General features: G+C 43.0%; 1 protein-coding gene across 2 annotated transcripts in view; it reads left to right on the top strand.

Moving 5' to 3' along the window:
• The first annotated feature begins 6,973 nt into the window (after positions 1 to 6,973).
• Positions 6,974 to 21,110, top strand: part of LOC147605977 (uncharacterized) — a 53,936-nt gene continuing 39,799 nt past the window's right edge. Inside the window, exons 1-3 of one of the 2 annotated variants that reach the window (XM_086792471.1) lie at positions 6,974 to 7,102; positions 9,053 to 9,216; positions 12,735 to 12,806. In XM_086792471.1, coding sequence (XP_086648597.1) covers positions 7,057 to 7,102; positions 9,053 to 9,216; positions 12,735 to 12,806 — 282 coding nt within the window. In that variant the 5' untranslated portion in view covers positions 6,974 to 7,056. Of the gene's footprint in view, positions 7,103 to 9,052; positions 9,217 to 12,687; positions 12,807 to 21,110 lie in introns of those variants that run through there. The other variant, XM_086792472.1, reaches the window with a different exon arrangement.

Genomic DNA, 21,110 nt, shown 5'->3' with positions numbered 1-21,110 from the left:
CTCCCTTGTTCTGGAAAGTTCTGATAAGTCTAAGAACTCGGTTTTAGAGAGCTCCCCTAATTTGTCTACCTTTTCTGGATGGTAGGTGACTTCGTAGCGAACACCATCTCCACCCATGTACATGTTACCCTGGTCATTGACTAGAGGTGCTCTATCAAGTTCTGAGAAAATGTCTGCGATCTTAACAAGATACCGTTGTTATGGATCCCTAAAGATCTCAGCTCCTTGAGCATTCGTGTAGACATATTGGAGTCTTACATTGAGTGTTAACCCCATGGTGTCGGCTTCAAATGGATTAAAAGATCTTGTGGGTGTTCTATTTGGGGCTACGGGATGACTATTTGTCGGCCCTAGATTGTCCATGGACAATGAACTAGTTGTTCTGGAGGAAAGGGTATCGGATTGGGATTCAGAAACGGTTTTAGCAATATCTGCCAAATTGCCTATCGATTGGGTCCCACTTTCTTGCGTAGGTACTCTAGAAGGTGCCCTAGGCCCTATGGCAGAATCTACAAGACGTCCCGACCGCAAGTGCATAAGGTCAAATTTTTTTGGTTTTTTATGTGTTTTTGTTTTGTTTTGTTTTTGTTTTTTTTAAATAATATATATATATATATGTATATATATTTTATAACCTACCTAATCACTAAATGCAACTAAAATGAGTATGTGTGGTGTAACTATCTATCCTATATATATTTTTTATTATTTTTTTAAATGATTTTATATTTTTATTTTTTTTATTTTTTTTAAATTTACACAAAAATTATGAATCACACTAAAAAAAATACTAATTATGCACAAAGTTACAAAAATTAAAAAATGCAAGTTACACTAATTATGTAAAAAATTAAAAAAATAAAGAATTACAAAATATGCAAAAAAAAATAGACTCCTAAAAAACACTTAATTTATAGATTTTTTTTTAAATTTTCTTTTGTTTTCTTTTGTTTTTTTCTCCTTTTGTTTGTTTGTTTTTTTTTTAAACTAAATTTCGTGCCTAATTACAAAAAATATAAATCTACTAATTATGCACGTAATTACAAAATTCTAAAAAAATACAAATAAAAAGCTACTTTAATTATGCAAGACTTTACAGAAATTTGAACAATGGATTCAAATACAAAAATAAAAATTGTTTTTTTTCTTTTTTTCTTTTAAAAAAAATAAATTTGTTGTTTTATGGTTTTTTAAATCTCTTTTTCTTTTTTCTTCTTTTTTCTTTCTTTTTCTTTTTTCTTTCTCTTTTTTTTAATCTCTTTTTCTCTTTTTAAAAAAAAATATTATTTATTATTATTATTTTTTTATTTAAAAAAATAAAAAAACATGAAAAATTAATAAAAATAAAAAAATAAAAAAATGAAAATTGCACCTACCTTATCCTCCGCCGTTTGCAGGCTCCCGGATTCGTCGCCGCACCCACGTGGGTCGCCTTCAACGCCTGCACGACTTCGCTCTGCTACTCCACCCTTTTGCTCCTCCTTCAACGGCCACCACTGGTGCTGCCTGCTGCAGCCAGCCAGCCGCTTCTTCTTGCGGGCCACGTGCCCGGCCACAGCTTCTTGCCTTCTGCTTGCCGGCCACTTCACAGCCTTATGGCTTCTTGCGTCCACTTCACAGCCTTATGGTCAGTCGCCTTCGACACAGGCCAGTCGCCTTCGACACAGCAGCCCTAGAAGCAGGCCAGTCGCCTTCGACACACGGTGCCTTCCCACGCCAGCAGCCGCCGTTACTCTTCCAGCCCAGCGCTTGATGCAGCGCTCATCACTGTATAAAAATTATATATATATATATATATATATATATATATATATATATAATTTTTTTAAGGTCGCCTTCTACACTTTCAGCTGCCGCCTACTTCTTCGACCAGCCGTCTTGATGCAGCCAACGTTGGCGTTTCTACCTTCCTTCTCTTCCCACTGCAGGCGCCTACTTCCGCTTCGCCCACTGCCGACAGCGCCTTCACCACCTCCTTCTACCAGCGCTTCACGCCAGCGTTTCGATGCAGGCCCTTCTACGTCACTGTATAAAATATATATATACATACATACATATATATATATATATATATATTTTCTTTTTTTAAAGCCGCCTTTGGTTGCGCTTCAACTGGCTGCCTTACAGATGCATGAATAGATATATATATATATATATATATATATATATATATATATATATATATATATCTCTCTCTCTATTTTTCCTTGCTCTGCAGACGTCTCCCCACCATACAACAAAACAACAAAACAATAAAAGGAAGAAGGCCGCTTCCACTACTTCCTCCCTATCTCTCGCCAACCCCGTCAAAGATGAAAAAACAGAAAGTGCATAAATTTGATTAATGGCGGGATTTCTCTACCGCAATGGGGTTTTAAATTATTTTTTTTTTGCTTCTAATCAAAAAAACGAAAACACACAAGGCGCCCTTGAGATCACACACTCAATGCCCTTGCAAACTCTACTCTAATCTACCCTAATCCACGATTTTGCAATCAATGGAGCACTTAGTAAGAAGTAATGGTTAACACCCTTCACTAACTTAGGTGTGCGTTCCCCGGTAGCGGCGCCATTGTTTGGGACATCATAGCATAGCGGAGGCTACACTCCAACCCACACACTTTGTCAATCCGTGAATGCAACCTGGTTAGCGCATAAAGGCTATCCCGAATGGGAGAAGATGAGTTAACCACACACTAATGACTTCTAGTCCTACTCAATCCTTCTTCATCACTCAAGCAATCAATCTTACATAATCAAAGCATCAAGATTAGGCTACACTTAAGCATAAAAATGCAACTTATGCAAAGAATCTAACATGCAAAGAGCTATCACACAAGCCTCAACTACACATCATTTCATGCACAAGCTTCATCACATGCACTCTACAACTCACAAATCAAAACATCATTAAGAAATCTAGATTAGCAAGTGTGTAGACCAAAACTTCATATCATTGAAAATGTAGAGAATAGAGAGTACAAGATTGAAGCAAGAATGGAGATGGAGAGCCTTGGGAGAGCACATGAGAAGGAGCTATGGAGCAAGCTCTCTCTATGAGCCTCTCAACCAAATGACCAAAGAGTCCTCTCTAGCTCTCAAATGGGCCACCTTTTATACAAAAATTCTAGAACTCCCAAAAGTTCCCATGTGGGATTATTGTCAAGCCCTCTCCCACATTCATCTACAACTTTGAACTCTTTTCAAGAGCCCTAATGACTTCTAGTCCTACTCAATCCTTCTTCAACACTCAAGCAATCAATCTAACATAATCAAAGCATCAAGATTAGGCTATACTTAAGCACACAAATGCAACTTATGCAAAGAACCTAATATGCAAAGAGCTATCACACAAGCCTCAACTACACATCATTTCATACACAAGCTTCATCACATGCACTCTACAACTCACAAATCAAAACATCATTAAGAAATCTAGATTAGCAAGTGTATAGACCAAAAAAACCTCATATCATTGAAAATGTAGAGAATAGAGAGTACAAGATTGAAGCAAGAATGGAGATGGAGAGCCTTGGGAGAGCACATGAGAAGGAGCTATGGAGCAAGCTCTCTCTATGAGCCTCTCAACCAAATGACCAAAGAGTCCTCTCTAGCTCTCAAATGGGCCACCTTTTATACAAAAATTCTAGAACTCCCAAAAGCTCCCATGTGGGATTATTGTCAAGCCCTCTCCCACATTCATCTACAACTTTGAACTCTTTTCAAGAGCCCTAAGTGTCTTTTTTGTTGCATCCTTGTATTGATTTTCATTCGTCATGCAACAAATACCTTTATAAGATATTTATAGCAAGAATCTCTCAAATTTGAGGAAAGTAATCCTTAGGTTTGAAATGGCTCAAATCAACAAGTCTAAATATATGTACTTACCTTAATGTCAAAGGAGATGATGATGAAAAGATTAATTCCTATTTGAAGTTGAAATAAACTTGAATAATAAATATGAAACTTGGCAATCATAAGATTGAGTTAAGAGTAGGAAGGTAGCACCTTACATAGATTCAATTGCAATGATGTTCTGCAAAATAGCAAAAGCACTATAGTCCAATTATTAATAGGTTAGTCCATAACCCACATCTTTGATTTTCTTTCCCTAAGCATGTGAAAAGATCTTGTACTTGACCTGTAGCTTTAATACCACTATTACATGATCTTTTCTCCAAGTACAAGATTTCAATAAATTTTATAAATTACTTTAAATAAGTTAACTACAAGTTAATACATCAACCTTAGAAGAAGAATTAAACGAAAAAATATTTATGAACACAAGACAAAACCATTGGGTCCAATCTGTCCCCCCATATGTAAGACCCACGGTCTCACATATGAGTATTTCAATGATTTATTAAGGTATGAAGTAATTTGATACAATCCTACATCTCATCAGAGGAGAAAAGATACACCAAGGGAAAAGAAAATGTGGTAGATGCACTCTCAAGAATGTGGGCATGCTCAATTTCAACCATTAGTGAGGTGCATAATGATTGGATTGTAGACACACAAGAGGAGTACTTGTTGGAAGAGATGTCTCAAATTTTTCAGAAATTAAGGTACTCATGATGAGTTGCCACATTTTTTACTTCAAAATGGTCTCATATACTTCAAGGACAAGGTCTACTTGGTGCCTCACTCATCATAATATCATACAAGGAAAAGGTTATGGAAGAATTGCATGCAACCCCTATAATGGGCCACTTGGAAATCTTCAAAACCTATGAGAAGACTAGAAAGAGCTTCTTTTGGAAGGGAATATGGAAGGACATACATGCATTTGTGTCAAAGTGTATGCCTTGCCAACTCAACAAAGATCCTACACATAAGCTAAAGGTTTTATTACAGCCTTTGCATATCCTTGAAGGCAAATGGACTCTCATTTCTATAGACTTTGTTACGGCATTGCCTTCTACAAAGAGGGGTTGGGATATCTTGTATGTAGTGGTGGATTGTATAACAAATGTTGCTCATTTTATCCCTACCAAGATCAAGTATACGCCATCTTTGGTTTTCGAGAAGTTTGTGAAGCATGTATTCAAGTTGCATGGTATGCCTATGGAGATTGTGAGTGACCGAGATATCAAATTCATGAGCTTATTTTGGAGCACATTTTTTGCTATCATGGGTACTAAGTTGATGCCTTCTTGTACTGCTTTACCATCCTGAGACTAGATGGTCGAATGGAAAGGGTGAATAAGTGGGTGGAGACCTATTTGAGGCATTTTTGCTATGAGCCACAAGTGGTTGTCTCTTGCTGAAAATAGCACCCATCATGAGAGCACTGGCATGTGTCCTTTTGAAGCATTATATGGGTACAAAGTGAATGTGCCAATGATGGTCATTAAGCAAGATGTGGTGAATCAAAATGCGAAAGAAGAGGTAAGAAAATGCAAGCTTTGCTTCAACAATGCAAGATACACATGAAGCAAGTCCAAGAGAGTATGAAGTATTATGTGGATAAGCATAGAAGGCACTTGGAGTTCAAGGAGGGTGACTATGTGCTTTTGAGATTGCCAAAATCAAGATATGGATCACTACTAATGCCAAATTGGCTGATAGGTATATTTGGACCCTACAAAGTATTGAGGAAAGTTGGTGAAGTAGCTATCAATTGTTGCTACCTTCGTCAACAAGGATTCATGACGTCTTCCATGTATCACACTTGAAAGCTAGTAGTTGTTCATGAGGAATTACCTCCATTACATGAAGAAGGATTGGTTGAATACCTACCAAAGAAGGTATTGGGCAAACTCTTATGGAATAGTCAAATGGAAAGGATTTCCCAAAGAAGAGGCTTCATGGCAACCCGCTTTTATGATGGAGCATTGACAAGGATTGTTGGTGGATGATTTTGATGAAGTAAATGTGGAGGTATAATAGTGAATAAGCTTGTTAGAAATTCCTGAAAATTCACTATTTTTAGCCCATATGTCTATGTGGTAAGCTCAATGGTTGGTGGACTGAGCTTTGGGAGAGGCATGTACCTTCATGGAGCAAGGACAAGGAGCTGATTTGGGGATGTCTTATGCAAATTTATAGCAATGCAAGAGTTTGCATACTCTTTTGGAAGACCTATACTTTCTACATTCACACTTGGAATTGAGGAGATGTTGTCTCCACAATGTTGCACCCAACTCTTATGATTATGTGATTCTAATCAAGGGTTTTTAGGATGAAACCATTCGGGTGGGGATGGTTTGTAATACAGGGGCAATTAACCATGGGCGCCCAGACATGTAAATAAATAATGGATAATAAGGCCATGTGAACACACCATGGGCCCCTATAATTGAATTAGGGGAGATGGACATTTACTCTTTTACAAACCTAATACAAATCTTGAGCCCAAGCTCATGGCTATGGTGGTACTCCCATTGAGTGCATATGTGTGGTACTCCACTTGAGTGCACCTGCTTTCCTTACCCTAATCTCTTTCTTGCATGTTAATTTTCTTTTCACCACTCAAATGATTAACTTCATCACTAACTGATGTTGGTGAACATCATGTTGTGCGAGCATTTTTCCTGTTCCCAACAAATCTTTTCAAAACTCTAACAGGTGTACTTCTAATAGCATCCATGTCATCTTATTGATGAGCACGTAAATTCGTTTTTTTTTTGGGTAGTATTGTATCGTACTATCAAGTCATCTACGATTGTTTATAGCAACATTGAGAATGCATTGTTGTAGTATTGTATTGTTCTATCAAGTCATCTACGTTTCTTTGTAGCAACATTGAGAATGAATCGTTGCGTTTCTTTGTAGTAACATTGAGAATGAATCGTTGATCTCGTTTTGTTGTGTGAGTATAGATTGATTAATGATGCTGAAAAGTGATGTGATTAACTCCAAATTCTTATAATATTTCCTTGACAAGTTGTGGCTCATCAAAAACAAGTTAGAGAACTCTCAATTTCTCAAACCAAATGTTTGTATCTCCTTAATGTTGTATATTTGAGCATTCTAGTTAATGTTAATGGTAGAGTTAACCTATTAACATGGCCTCTCGCAGCCACCCAATCGACTAATTGTCGTCGAGGGGCCATGGCCACAGTTAGCTGGCGATTGTGCTCGCCCACCTTTCGTTCCAGTGAGTGACTTGGCTAGCTAACCCTAACTCTCTGAGAAAAGGCTTTACATTGTTTATGCAGTGACAGTCTTTGCCATGATAAGAAAAACTCGAACAGAAGAATGCCGTGTGCTTTGGGTACCTTGTGAAGTCTTAAGCTTCTTATGATGTTGGACAAACAGGGATGAAATGTCCAAAGCACATGCAATAAAGCCAGGGAGCCAGTTCCTCCGATGAGCAAAACTAACATGTTATATCAGGTGCCATTGGAAGGCAGGTGGGCATGTTGTGGAGGAGACATGGCAAGGAGAGGTTGAAGGCAGAGAACCTGGCTAGAGATTCCATTCTTCTTGGAGCGGCCAACAGATTCTGAGGCGTCTGTGAGAGCTTGTTGTGGAAGAGACATGGCAAGAAGAAACTGGAGGTAGGAAACCTGCTGTCGGATCCATTTTTAGTGGAATCTGCCAAGGTCGAGAACCTTTTTTGACCTCCGAGATGGCAAATACCAGAGGTTGAAGAAGGGATTTGACAACTCCTTCTCAGAGGATTGCTGGTGAAAGGTTTTTGGACACATTCTCCTCATATGACTTTGAGGGTACACGATTTGACAACTCCTTCTCAGAGGATTGCTGGTGAATGGTTTTTGGACACATTCTCCTGATATGACTTTGAGGGTACACTCGTGGATGATTGGGGAGGGTGATGGAACCTTTTTGATTACCTATCCTGAAGCTACTACGAGATTTGCACCTTCCAACATCCCCCTCCACTCGGATGATTGGGGAGGGTGATGGAGCCTTTTTGATTACCTATCCTGAAGCTACTACGAGATTTGCACCTTCCAACATCCCCCTCCACTCTACTGTGGAGAGGAGTGAGTTGGGATCAGCCAGACTGAGCTCTGATACCATGTTGCAAGTGGCACCTCAACAACCATACCGGCATGTCTTTGCCGGCCAGCCCACCAGGAAGTGCACTCACTTGCGTCAGCCACAAGGGGGGTTGGCATGAATAAGGAGTGCTCCACTCTACCTAGCTAGTCCTCCCTACCTTTAAGGTGTGGGGCACCTCTAGGCTATTTATGCCCTTTCATCTTTCACATTTTCACCATGTGGGATAAACTAGCACCTCCTTTACACTCTAGCAATCCCCATGGTTCAACCTTTAACCTCTTGTTCTCTTATTGTGCTGTCACTTTTTTTTTTCCCAACTGGCCTTAGGCCCAAGATCCTCCTGTAGTTACTGATTTTCCACTGCCTATAGGCGCTTAATTATCCGCCCGTAGGTGATGCCGCCGAGGAAGCACTAAGGGGGTTTTTGAACCCAGGACCTCTTGGTCCTAGGCAAACACCTTCACTAAGGAGTTTTTTGGTCCCAGGTCCTAGGCGATGGCGCCGAGGAAGCATGACATTTACAAAGTACCCAAGGCTTTCACAGAGTGCTCTTGCTTTCTTCGCATTTATTAGACATCTGGGAAGGCCAGAATGGCCTATGAGACAAACTCTAAAAAATGGAAGGTGCCAATAGCTTCCCCTAGAGCTATCATGACAAAGATAAAATGATTTGGGAATGTGAGGTGAGGCGAACAATCTTGTTGTGATGCCTTACCTAGCTGATTTTTCTGCATGTGCTGCTGCTCTTGGAGTAACGTGAGTTTGTACTTTTTTAAGGCCATGGAGTGACAAAGGTGCACGAGAATCTCATTTTTCGAGGGGCTGTGTCCTGATCCCTTAGTATGGAACATGTCTCTGATTTCTCTTTGGGTACCTTGTGATCTCCTTTAAGTGGCTGTGGTTTCGGAGATTATTGGTTTGTAGGATTTGGTCAGGGTTGCTTAATAGGGTACTCTCATGAAGATTCCATAATAAACTAAAAAGTTGAGAGAAGTTTTTGACAATAAGGGAAATTAAAGGTCTGGCCTTGAATCTACTCACATTTTGTTGACAAAAATTGTTTGCATTTGTAATATAGGAAGGCAGTCCATTCTATGGAAACAACAATCAGTTGAGTTGGCCTTTTCAAAAAAATTGAACTGCAGAGTTGCCAGGTTGACCACTGGGTCTGTGAAAGCTTCAAGTGAGAACTTTGATAAAGGCAAAGATGTCATCTTGAAATGTGTTTCAAGAACTGCAGAGGTATTCCTTTATTTCTATATTTCACAAAAGGTTCGACTCACTAGGTGGAGTCTTTGCCTAAAAGTTGTTTGCTGCTTCATCCAAGTCATAGCCAGATGGTTTAAGCAAATTCTTTCTTTTCAGAGCTGTGTTTGACAAGATTTTCTTTCTTTTGTGTGTGTGGGTGGGTGGGTTGAGCAAGCTGAAATGGCTTCAAGAACTTTTGTTGGCATTAAGCTGAATGAAAAAATGGTTACATTTGATTGGTTTTTCTCTTTATGTTAGACTTTATCATGGCCGAGTCAGCCCTTTACATTCGGAGAAGTGATAGAAATGGTCCTTAAAAAAAAAGGGAACTTTTGTTGGCATTAAGCTGAATGAAAAAATGGTTACATTTGATTGGTTTTTCTATTTATGTTAGACTTTATCATGGCCGAGTCAGCCCTTTACATTCGGAGAAGTGATAGAAATGGTCCTTAAAAAAAAAAGGGAACACATTCTGAGTAACAGGTATGAAAGAAAGTGAACCAAATAGAAAACACAGATGTAGGCCTAGGTACAAGACCTGTAAATGCTGGAAACTGATGTTTATTGCTGAAAACTGAGCACGAGGGAAGCCCGTAGGTGCTGTACGATGATAAGAAGCAGAAGCAACTACTAATGACCTCAAGAGAATGCTGAAAAATGAGATGAAATGGGGGAAAGAGGGACAACCCTTATATACTTCCCAGGAGAGCTGGTCGGCCAGCTGTAGGAGGCCGACAACTCCACAATAGCATAAAAATGCTATAAAAGCATTAAAAAATAGGCAAAAATACCTAAATAAATATGCACATGCAGGGCCTCATAAATGGCCAGTACAAGCATGAAAATGATGCGGTAGATCCTTTAGAGATTATCATATAATCCAACACCTCCTCTTCAGCGCCAAAGGGGCGGTCCAATACCAGCACTCTGAAGTAACACCTTCATAGTAGCTCTCGGAAGTGGTTTGGTGAAGAGATCAGCCACACTGTCCTTGGTAGAACAGTAGGCCAGCTGAAGAAGTCCCAACTCGATCCAGTTGCGTACAAAATGACAATGCACTTCAATATGCTTGGATCATCCCCGTATCACAGGATTCTGAGCTAGAGCAATAGCACTCTGAGAATCTGAGAAGATAGTAACCGGGGAAGTGTTGGCACAGCACAAATGCTCCAGAATGTGACGAATCCAAAGTGCCTCAGTGGAGGAGAGAAGGTAGGATTTATACTCAGCCTCGGTGGAAGAAGCAGAAAGAGTCCTCTGCTTTTGAGACTTCCAAGAAACCAATCCAGAACCAAGCATGAAGCAATATCCAGATGTAGACCTCCGAGTATCAATGCAGCCTTCCCAAGGTGATGCCATAATCTGAAGTACCTCAAAGATAACGAAGAACTCTCAAAGCTGCCTGCCAATGAGACCTTCAAGCTGCTGATGAGAACTGGCTGAGGACACTCATAGCATAGGAGATGTGTGGACGGGTGTTGGCAAGGTAAAGCAATGAGTCAACAATCTGCCGGTACTCTGTGGAATCCACCAAGGGTGTATCATCCTCCTTGGATAACTTGGCATTGGGATCCATGGGACAAGAGAGAGGTGTACAATCTGACAACCCATAAAGTGAGAGCAGCTTCTTCACATACTTTTGCTGAGAAATGAAGATACAGTCATCTTTCTGCCAAACCTCCAGCCCAAGAAAATAATGTAGAAGGCCAAGATCAATCATTTCAAATGTCTCTAAAAGCTTGGATTGAACCTGTGTGACCAACCCAGTATCTGAGCCAGAAAGAATGAGGTTATCAACATACAAAACAACAACACAAATATCTCCATCAGAAAGAAGCACATAGAGATTGCTGTAAGCATATGCCCTCTCAAAGCCAAGAGATAACAAGAAGGCATCAATCTTCTGATACTAGGCACGGGGTGGGGTGCTTGTTTGAGACCATAAAGAGCCTTTTGCAGAAGATACACATGGGTGTCTTGTCCGTGAATGACAAAACGAGCAAGCTGCTCAACATGAACTTCCTCCTCTAAATCTCCATTTAGAAAAGCAGATTTGACATCCATTTGGAACATGAGCCATTTGAAGTGTTCAGCCAGAGCCAAAACAATCTTGATGGTGGTATACTTGGCTGTAGGAGAAACTGTCTCATCAAAGTCTTCACTTGCCTTCTGAGCATATCCTCGCGTAGCAAGGCAGGCTTTGTACTTGTCCAAAGTACCATCTGCATGAAACTTGACTTTGAAAATCCATTTCACACCAATAATACGACGATGTAAAGGCCGTGGCACCAAAGACCGAGTGTTACTCCTCTCAATAGAGGCCATCTCTGCTTCGAGTGGATTCCGTAGGGCAGAGGGCTGAAGGTGCTCACTAAAGTGATCAAGAATGATCAAGGAATGATAGAATGTGAGGAAGGGGGCAGCACATATATATAGTTCTATATGAGCTGGCCGACTGCATCCTAGTCCCTCACACGACCTGAAAATAGGTGAAAAACTCCATAAAGGGTGGGCAATCCACATCGAAGGCCCATAAAATAGGGGAGAAATGGGGGAAAATATGGGGAATGCCTGAGCATAGAAATGGCCCCCGTAAACACCAGAAAAGCCACCAACATGAGATGATATATGCTAACAGGAAGCTCATTAGAAGCATTGCGACTTGGAAAATTTGGCAAGCCAATGCAGTGAGACTATTGATGGTTACATAACCCTGCCTGAAAAGACCATCCGCTCCATTGGCTGGAGCTCATTCACACCATGTGGGAATGTTTGGAGCATCTAGTCGGCGATTTGGACTGGATGCAGCAGCGCCTAGCCACCTTCTTGCACACATGGAGCCCGGGTCCCCTTCTGATTCCAGGGGGCTCCGGACTTGTTTGGCTATATAGCTCCTAGCCTCCCTCCTTGAGCAGCCACAGTTCAAAACCAGACGTGCCCTCATTAGCAAACAAAGAGAGGCAGCCCAGACATGCTACTGTTTCATGGTCCATCGTGGATCTGGAAGAACTTCTTGCTGAGGGTCATGACCAGAGGATAGATGGTTATATCTAGGAGATGCTACTGTCGGGAACCTTGATCTGGAGGTACTTATTACTTAGGCAGCAGGGTAATGATGAGAAGATACATGGAGGCACCCCTGACTCGTGCACACTCTAGGCTCTTCACGCAAAGGTCCACCATGTCCAAGGCGTTTAAAAATATGGAGGAATCAAAGAACAAAATGAGCTTGTTAAAACATTGCCTTTGTGTTAGTTCTGTATCTCTTGAAGCTTATGTGTAAGCTCTACTATTTTTCTAGGCAAAATTTGTTTCAGAGAAGGTTGCTTCATAGAAAACATAACTATTAGGTATGGATAACATAACTATTAGGTATTGATAGAAGGGTTGAATTCCTTGATTGAAACAAGGTGTACAACATGCATACCTTCTTTGATTTGTTCATTCATTCATTTTTTTCATCAGGGACAACAGTTGGTATCAAAGTGATGAGTTTGCCAAACTGGCTGCAGGTTTCGGTTTTCAGCATTTCTGCAACCCATCTTGTTGAGGAGGCTCAACATCGACACAAGGCAGCCCCAACGGTATCTGTCTCAATTAAACCTGCATCTAAAAAAAAAATGCTTATTGCTTTTCCCTAAAGTGTTTTGTCGAGTTCTGTCGACAGGGTCTGCATTTGCTGTGTTTTCTGACAAGGTAAAGTAGGTGGTGTGTAGAACACTTGTGCCTATCTGCTAGGGTTGTCAAAGATAGAAAGAAGGGCATTGGAATTAAACACATACAACACACATGAGTTCTAAACTATTTGTATTGTGTACAAGAAGAAAGTGTTACAATTGAATAAAGGGTGGCTGAGAATGCAAACGGCTGCTTGTAGAAGAACTCCTTGACTAACCCACATGTGGGGAAACACTTTGTAGAAGGCTCTCACTGAGGAGAAGTAGGTGATTATGACAATGTTGCTATGCATGCATATATATGCACCAATGTTGCTGGTGGGCCAATTTAAATCATGTCGGACTGTTTATAATTGCCCATGACCAATAATTAGAACTACGTGTTTACACATGTGGGGTGCCCATGAGCTGCCCAGCCAGATGTGCACCTGCCAACCTGCCTGTCAAGTTGCACTCTTTGCTTCGCGACTTCTGTGCCTTGGCTATGCACACTATTGCCTACCTAACACCTGATGCTCTGGTGCTGACTGCATCCATGCCTGGCCATGTGTGAGGTGTGTCACATTCTCCCTCACTTGCATTACAGCTGTCCTCAGCTGCATGATGTCCATATAAAGTGCCCTTTCATATAAAAGGAAAAGATCCAAGCAAAGCTCATCCAAGGTTTCTAAACTTTGCATCCTGTGTGAAGGGTCACATTCCATCCTCATTGCATCAGCACGAAGACCTCCAAAGGAACCTGCGGATGGATCCAGCATTTCTGTTTGTTCAATGGTCCATGAAGAAACACTGCAGGTTGCTGTGTATTCTCTGGTAGCCCATGGGAAGAACACTTCAGAGAATGGCCTGGCAAAACTCCAGTATCCACACTCCAACCACTAATGCATCGGCTGAGATGGATGATAAGAAGTGCTTGCACCAACTACAATGCATTGTGAAGGGAGAAAGAAGAACCACGAACAATACTCCCTAGAAATGCTGCACCAAATTTGTATCCATTAGAAATGCTCAGCACTTGTATGTCTAGACAACCATTCCGTGGAGCATACTCCACATTACACATCTCTTGATACACTGAAGCAAAAACCCTGGTTGTTGTCAAAAGAGTCTCCAAGAAATCTCTCCACTGTGAAGACACCCATTGGCGTATCCTCCTAAGGCAAAATCAAATATGGTTGTTGTCAAAAGAGTCTCCAAGAAATCTCTCCACTGTGAAGACACCCATTGGCGTATCCTCCCAAGGCAAAATCAAATATGGTGATATGTCTGCCTATGGTGCCTCCAGGACATCAAACAGTGATAAACTCTGCAATGGCTTGATGCGATGAAGCACCCCTGGTGTGTGCTCAACCCGAGAAATGAAAAAAGCTAAGACGTGCACCGAGGCATCTCCTTCTTCCTCACTCTCTGGTTTTGAAGTAGCCTTTTCAGATTGCTTCTCCAGCTATAGATTACCATTCAAAAAAGATCACATGCGTAGTCTCGTCTCGAGGCGTGGTTTGTCTGTCCGGTGTGCACGTAAAAAAATTTTAGGATGTCCTGTCCAAAATCTGGCGAAACTTCCTCTTGTAGAGAACACTCCCGCCGATCTAAGCTCCATCCACCTGTGAAACTTTGCATCAGGACTACCATCCTTGGCTTCCAAAAGCCCCACATATGCCTTTCAATGAAGGAATCAAATGGAAATCCACAGCTTTCCCATCAACACTGTAACTGCCAGTACACTTTGTCCTTCAAAGCTGTCTCTGATGAAACTTCATCTTTTGGCATGACCTCTAGTGGTGAAGACACATCCATTGACAAAGCTGTCTCTGATGAAACTTCATCTTTTGGGCATGACCTCTAGTGGTGAAGACACATCCACTGACATGTCCTCTTGTGGTGCCATCTGTGCTGAAATCACCTCCATTGCTATGGCCAACTCTTTTGATGACTGTGAAGAATCCTTTTCGGGCGCTTGCTTCTTAGCCCCACTACCTACAATAGAGCCTTGAACTCCTTGGATCAATCTTCATACTCTTGCTTGTACTTCTGGGCTTTGGCTGCCCACTTCTCAGCAAATGACAAGGTCAATGTCACTCTTCCCCTAGAAGGGGGCTTACTTGTAGTGGTCAAAACCGTTTCTCGTGTTTGACCTTCCGTGAAGTTGTGGAGTTAGGCTATGGCGGGTGGAAGACCACCATGGTGGAGATGATAGGTAGATAGAGAGAAAGTGAGACAAGTTGATTTATAAAAAAGAGAAATTGCACAACTCAATATGGTGATTGGATTGATTGATAAAATGAAGTACAATCCCTTGTTATATGGGCCTTTCTCACACTGAACCATTTGACCCTTATTTAATGCATGCTTATCTACCCTCCTAAGAGCTGGTTCACATGCAGACTCACATACACACTACTAGCTTTTTAAGGGCTGTTTACTCACTGTACACACATAGAAGCTCCGATTTATCCCGACAATCCCCCCTTCAGAGCGAAGGTGGTGAGACCCCAACGCAAAGAAGCTGCTACCACCTATTGCATCCACCTTGCCTAAGAGCACTTAGTCACCCCCTGGCTCCTAACTAGGATAAGAGAAACATGAAGCCTTTTATAAATCAAGGCACACAAAAGAACATAGATACAATCAAGTTTTCGAGGGTCTGCCTGGGGCAGAGAACCCTTATTGACTCAATCACATAGATTAAAGGACTAAAATGCCCACTCTTGGTCTACCTCATCAAGGGAGACCTGGCCCGTTGCTGCATAGATTTCTTCTACTTTCTCCTCTTCAGCTGGTTCCTCGTAGTCTTGTGCAACAAAGTTAGCATGGTGCTTGGCTTGCTCTTTCTCCATCTTCTTGAAGGAGTTGGACTCCTTGTGCCCCATCCTCCTGTAGTACCTGCACTGTATCTTCTTGTTATACTTCCTATTCTATGCTCCCACAAAGGCTTTGTCATAGTCAGTACTGCTGCTGGTTTGTTGGTCTTCTTTGATTCTTCTATCCTCTTTGAGAAGCAAGGCAACTAGATCTTCAAACTTTGGTGTTGCTACACGGAGGATGTTCAAGGTTTGTTCAAACCATGTTATCCCTCTCATGCTCTTGTATGAGCACAGCCACTTTGACTTCATCTTCTGGCGCACATTTAAGGCTGACTAATTGCTAGACTATTGATCCAAATTTGGCCAAATGATTACTTAACTCCTCACTTTCATGCATTTTTAGATCATAAAATTTGATCTTTAAATAAACTTTTGAGTTAGTGATTTTCTTACCAAAGATGCTTTCCAACTTTTCTCATATTTCCTGTGCTGTTGATTTGAAGTCAATATGGTGTACCAAAGAATTTGAATGGCTTACGTCAATCAAGGCGATGGCTCGCTCATTGCGTTGTTGCCATATCTTGTGCTTTTTTGGCACAATGTCGCCTGAATCTTCTTTGTTGCCCAAGACTAACTCCCAGACTCCCTCACGCATCAGTAAAAGCTGTATTTTGGTCTTCCAGGTAGGGACCCAGTGTTAGAGAACTTGTCTATTGCTGGTACTGATAGGGCCATGATGTAGAAGTAAGATCCCCAAATTTATGTTGTTGCAGGATTGAGCCAAGTTCTCTTAGTTTCAGAAAAACCCTACTTTTTCTTTTGCTTTGCTGCTCCCATTAGTGTTGATATAGATGAAAGGTTCAGAAAAGCCCCATAACTTACTAGCGAATTGATGATGAGACAGTAGCTTCGCAACAGGTACAACGGCTGGTGGTCCGTATCAATGATGAAGTCGGGGGTGCGATACTGGCCGAGTAGATGGAAGGAGAGGCGGAAGGCTTCGAGTAGGGCGCAGGGGTGCAATACTAGTTGAGCAGACTGGAAAAACAGATGACGCAGAGGAGAGGCGTGAACATGAATTTTTTTTTGGCAAGATGGCGAGTGAACAACAAACACGAGGCTGGAAGGCGAAAAGAAGGTTGGCCTTACAGGGGCTTGCGTGGGGCTAGGTTTGTTGCCTAGAGGGTGGGCAGCTTAGCCGAGCTTCTTGCCCCCCCGGTCTGCCCAGCTGGCAGAGTTGGTGGTGTTGGGCAGCGCTACTGGCACCTTGTCATGGGCTCCGTTGCACTGGTAGTGAAAATGGACTGAAGCCACCCAAGTCAGTAGCCCGAAGGTGGAGGAAGCGGCAAAACCGGCCAAGACGGCAATGCAAAGGCAGATCGTGGGTGGACGTTGTGCGAGGAAGACAATGGCTCTGATACCAATTGAAGCTGTGGGGCTAGGCTATGGCGGGTGGAAGACCACCATCTCCTGTGTCTCCATCTGGTGTCTCATCCGGATAGCTGCTCTCTCTCGGTGACGGAGTCGGGGTGCTCTGTGTCCAGTCTGTCTAGGTCTCCTCCTGGCTCTCAATTCCTCTGCTCTCTGTGTGGTCACCCCACGTGGTACATCAGCTGGCACTGGCATAGCTCTCTGGAAGAAATCTGTGAGCTGGGACTGTCTCCCACCCCTAGTGGGAGCGGGTGTCGGGAGGAGTCTCTCTCGAGAACTATGAAGCTCTAGTAGTAGTCTGCCAAGTTGTCGGTGGTCCGAGGCCTCCATCAACTGATGTAGTGAAGAGTGCTCCTCAAACAATCCTGCATAACTATCTCTGACCCCCTGGTGGGCTCTACATCTAGTGATCCTCAGTCTCCACCTCCTCGCGGCACAATCTGCATATCCGCTTGGCTCTGGGAACCCGTGCTGCTCTTCTAGCCTCTATCTCTAGTTGATGTGATGAGACTCGTAGCTGTCCAAGAGCAACACGAGAGCTGTTGGCATGTATACATCCATATACCGTGGTCACTGTATAAACTCATCCCTTGAGATGCTCATAAAGTGGTCTCTGTAATACAGTATCTTCGGTGGTAGTGGGCTCTCTGGTGCTATCCATGTCTCCTGCATGTAGCGCTGCCATATGTCCTGTCTCATCACTCTGTTCCTCTCATTGAGAGAGAGGTAACCCCGTGGAGCAGATTGATCATACTGAAAAGGTGGCAACCGCTCAATGTCTATCCCATGATGTGAGAACCATTGTAGCATCTGTGCATACCAAGATCCAGTGTGTCCAGCCTTGGCCAGCTGTCTGGATGCCTCAAAAGCTCGGCGGGATAATCTCTCCGTGGGCATCTCCCTCATCCTGTATATAAAGGAGAGTTGCACACAAGTGAGTATATGCAAATGACCAAAAGACTTAGTTTCTTGTCCATTAGAAAACTCGTCTTTATATAGGCACCAAAAGGTTACATCGAAAGACTCCCAGAGAGAAGCTGTATAAACTCTACTATATACACGAAGATCCGATACAAATGAGGAGGTGGAGGCAAGGGTGGTAGGTGGTATTTATACCACCCTATGGTACTAGTCGGCCAGCCCAAATACAGCCGACAGGCTGCCCACCTGTCCATGACTGGGTAAAAGCTAGTCGGCCAGCACATGTATAGTCGGGCAACACAAGAAGTCAGTCGGCCAGGACAGACAGCCCCCCACACATGGAAAAAATGGGGAAAAATGAGAAAAGCTCTAGGCAGGCACACCCACAACAAAGGCCCTCACCGTACAGATAGGAGATAATTGCTAACACCCCCTCTTAGCTCCTGGATGTGGAACCAACCCCAGTGAGCTGGAGTGCTGTTGGAGCATAGCCGGAGGTAGAGATTTTGCGAAGAGGTCCGCTTCATTGTCCTCCGTCGAACAATAAACAAGCAAGATGTCACTAGCCAAAATCTTCTCACGAACAAAGTGATATTGTATCTCAATGTGCTTGGTCCGGGCCTGGAAGACCGGGTTCCGAGCAATAGCTATATCGTGGGTTCCTTCTGTGGAAACCCAATCTCGCCAAGCAACCTCCGCAACCACACAACCTCGAAGCAGCACCACAAGGAGCACCACAAGCAGCCCGGTACTTTGCCTCTGTAGACGACAAGGCAATAGTTGGCTGCCTCTTTGCTACTCCATGAAATAGCTCCTGAGCCAAGGGTAAATCCGTAGCCTGATGTAGATCTCCTCATGTCTGGATCTCCTCCCCAATCTGAGTCACTCCAACCTTGGAGTCTGACTCCATCCGTCGTTCCCCCTCTAGTGTCATAGAAGAGTCCAAGATCCTTCGTACCTTGGAGATACTGCAAGATCCGCAATCTTGCGTCCCAATGAGTCTTCAAAGGCGTCTGCATGAATGCTCAACAGCCCCACGGGAAAGCTCAAGTCCAATCTGGTGTTCACCAACCAAATCAATGAACCAACAAGCTTCCGATACAGAGAGGCATCGACCTACTCACAAGGATCATTCACTGTAAGTTTGGTGTTCGGGTCCATCGGTGAAGTAATAGGTTTGCAGTTCTCCATCCCAAAGGTCTCCAGCAACTCATGAACATAGCGCTGTTGAGGAACAAAGAACCCCCTCTGGGTCTACCAAATCTACAATCCCAAGAAGAAATGAAGTCAGCCTAAGTCGGTCATCTCAAACTCCTTTGACAAGGCAGCCTTCGTCACTGCTATGTGCTCCACATGACCGCCAATGAGAATTTGATCATCCACATAAAGGATAATCAACGTGACCAAACCACGTTCCTGAAAGAGATACAAGTTAGGATCTGCAACTGATCTCTGAAAACCTATTTGTAGAAAGAAGGATCAATCTTCTGATTCCAAGCCTTGGGAGCTTGCTAAAGACCATACAAGGCCTTCCGCAACCTGTAAACCATCCCCTTTGATCCCGGAACCTCAAAGCTTGGAGGTTGCTGAACATACACCTCCTCCTGCAAGTCACCATTAAGGAACACAAATTTTACATCCATCTGATACACCGGCCACCGCGGAGAAGAGGCAAGGGCAAGAACTGTCCGAATCGTGGTCATCCTCACTGTCGGTGTGCAAAGGTATCCTCATAGTTGATTCCAGGCCGCTGAGCATAGCCCTTAGCCACAAGTCTGGCCTTGTGCTTGTCCACCGACCCATCAGACGTATACTTGGTCTTATAGACCCACTTGATACCAATGATTGACCGTTTTGATGGCCTCGGAGCCAACTCCCAAGTTTTATTCTTCTCTATGGCATCTAGGTCCACTTGCATGGCTTTCCTCCAAGTCTCCTGAGAAAGAGCTTCCTTCATGGAAGTGGGCTCTTTGTCCCGAATGATACGAGACATCAAAGCATAGTTCACGTGTAACAGCTCCTCTGAATAACTTTTGTCACGAATTTCGTGCGATCTTCGAGGTCCATCCTCTGTGGTCCACTCAGAGGGAAGCTCCGTAACACCTGACTCCCGAATGGTGTCTAACAACCACTTTGGTACTCGAACCGAACGCGGAGCCTCCTGCTGCTGCTGGGGCTCATCTCTAGCCTCGGGCTCAAGCTCTACAACTGACTGAGGTTGTCTAGGCTGGAACAATAGAATGGGAATCATCCTCAGACTCATCTGGTTCTCCAAGAAGTGGCAGCTCATCAACAGTGGAAGCTGGAACATGCTCATCAAAGACAACGTCTTTGTCGACAACCACCTCGTTTCACTCTGGGTCATATAACCTGTAGCCTTTGGAAAGAGAGTTATATCCCACAAATACAAGCTTCTGGGATTTCAAGTCAAGCTTCCTCCTCTGCTTCTTTGGAATGTGAACATAGGCATCACTCCCAAACACAGAAATGGGAGACATATAGTTTCCTGCCAAAATGAGCCTCATACGGAGTCATCTTTGGTACTGAAGTTGTCAGAGATCAGTTGAGGATATGGACAGTCGTAGCCACAACCTCTCTCCAAAGTGGACGAGGAAGATCACAATGCTCTAGCATCGTCCTCGCCATCTCCATCACAGTCCGGTTCTTACGCTCAACTACTCCATTCTCTAAAGGCGAACCTGCATTGGCCAGCTCCCGCTTGATGCCATATTCCGCACAAAACCGCAGAAAAGCATTAGAAGAGAACTCCCCTCCTTTGTCAACCCGAAGGGTCTTTACCTGCAATCCAGACTACTCCTCCACCATAACATGCCACTCCTTGAACTGAGCAAAGGCTTGGTCCTTCTGGGAAAGGAAATAAACCCATGTAAATCTGCTACAATCATCAACAAGCAACATAAAGTACAAAGAATCTCCCAAGGAGGGGGTCTGCATAGGTCCACACAAGTCAGTGTGTACCAAATCCAAAGGTTTCGAAGCCCGCGTAGTAGCCTGCTTCGAAAAAGATTTCCTGTGTTGCTTACCACGGATGCAA

This window comes from Cibotium barometz, chromosome 58 (genome assembly GCF_041138505.1).
Source record: "Cibotium barometz isolate CiBa-2024 chromosome 58, ASM4113850v1, whole genome shotgun sequence".
In the NCBI taxonomy this organism is placed as follows: domain Eukaryota; kingdom Viridiplantae; phylum Streptophyta; class Polypodiopsida; order Cyatheales; family Cibotiaceae; genus Cibotium; species Cibotium barometz.
Note: the sequence above shows the minus strand (reverse complement) of the source record. Positions and strands in the feature narration are given on the sequence as shown.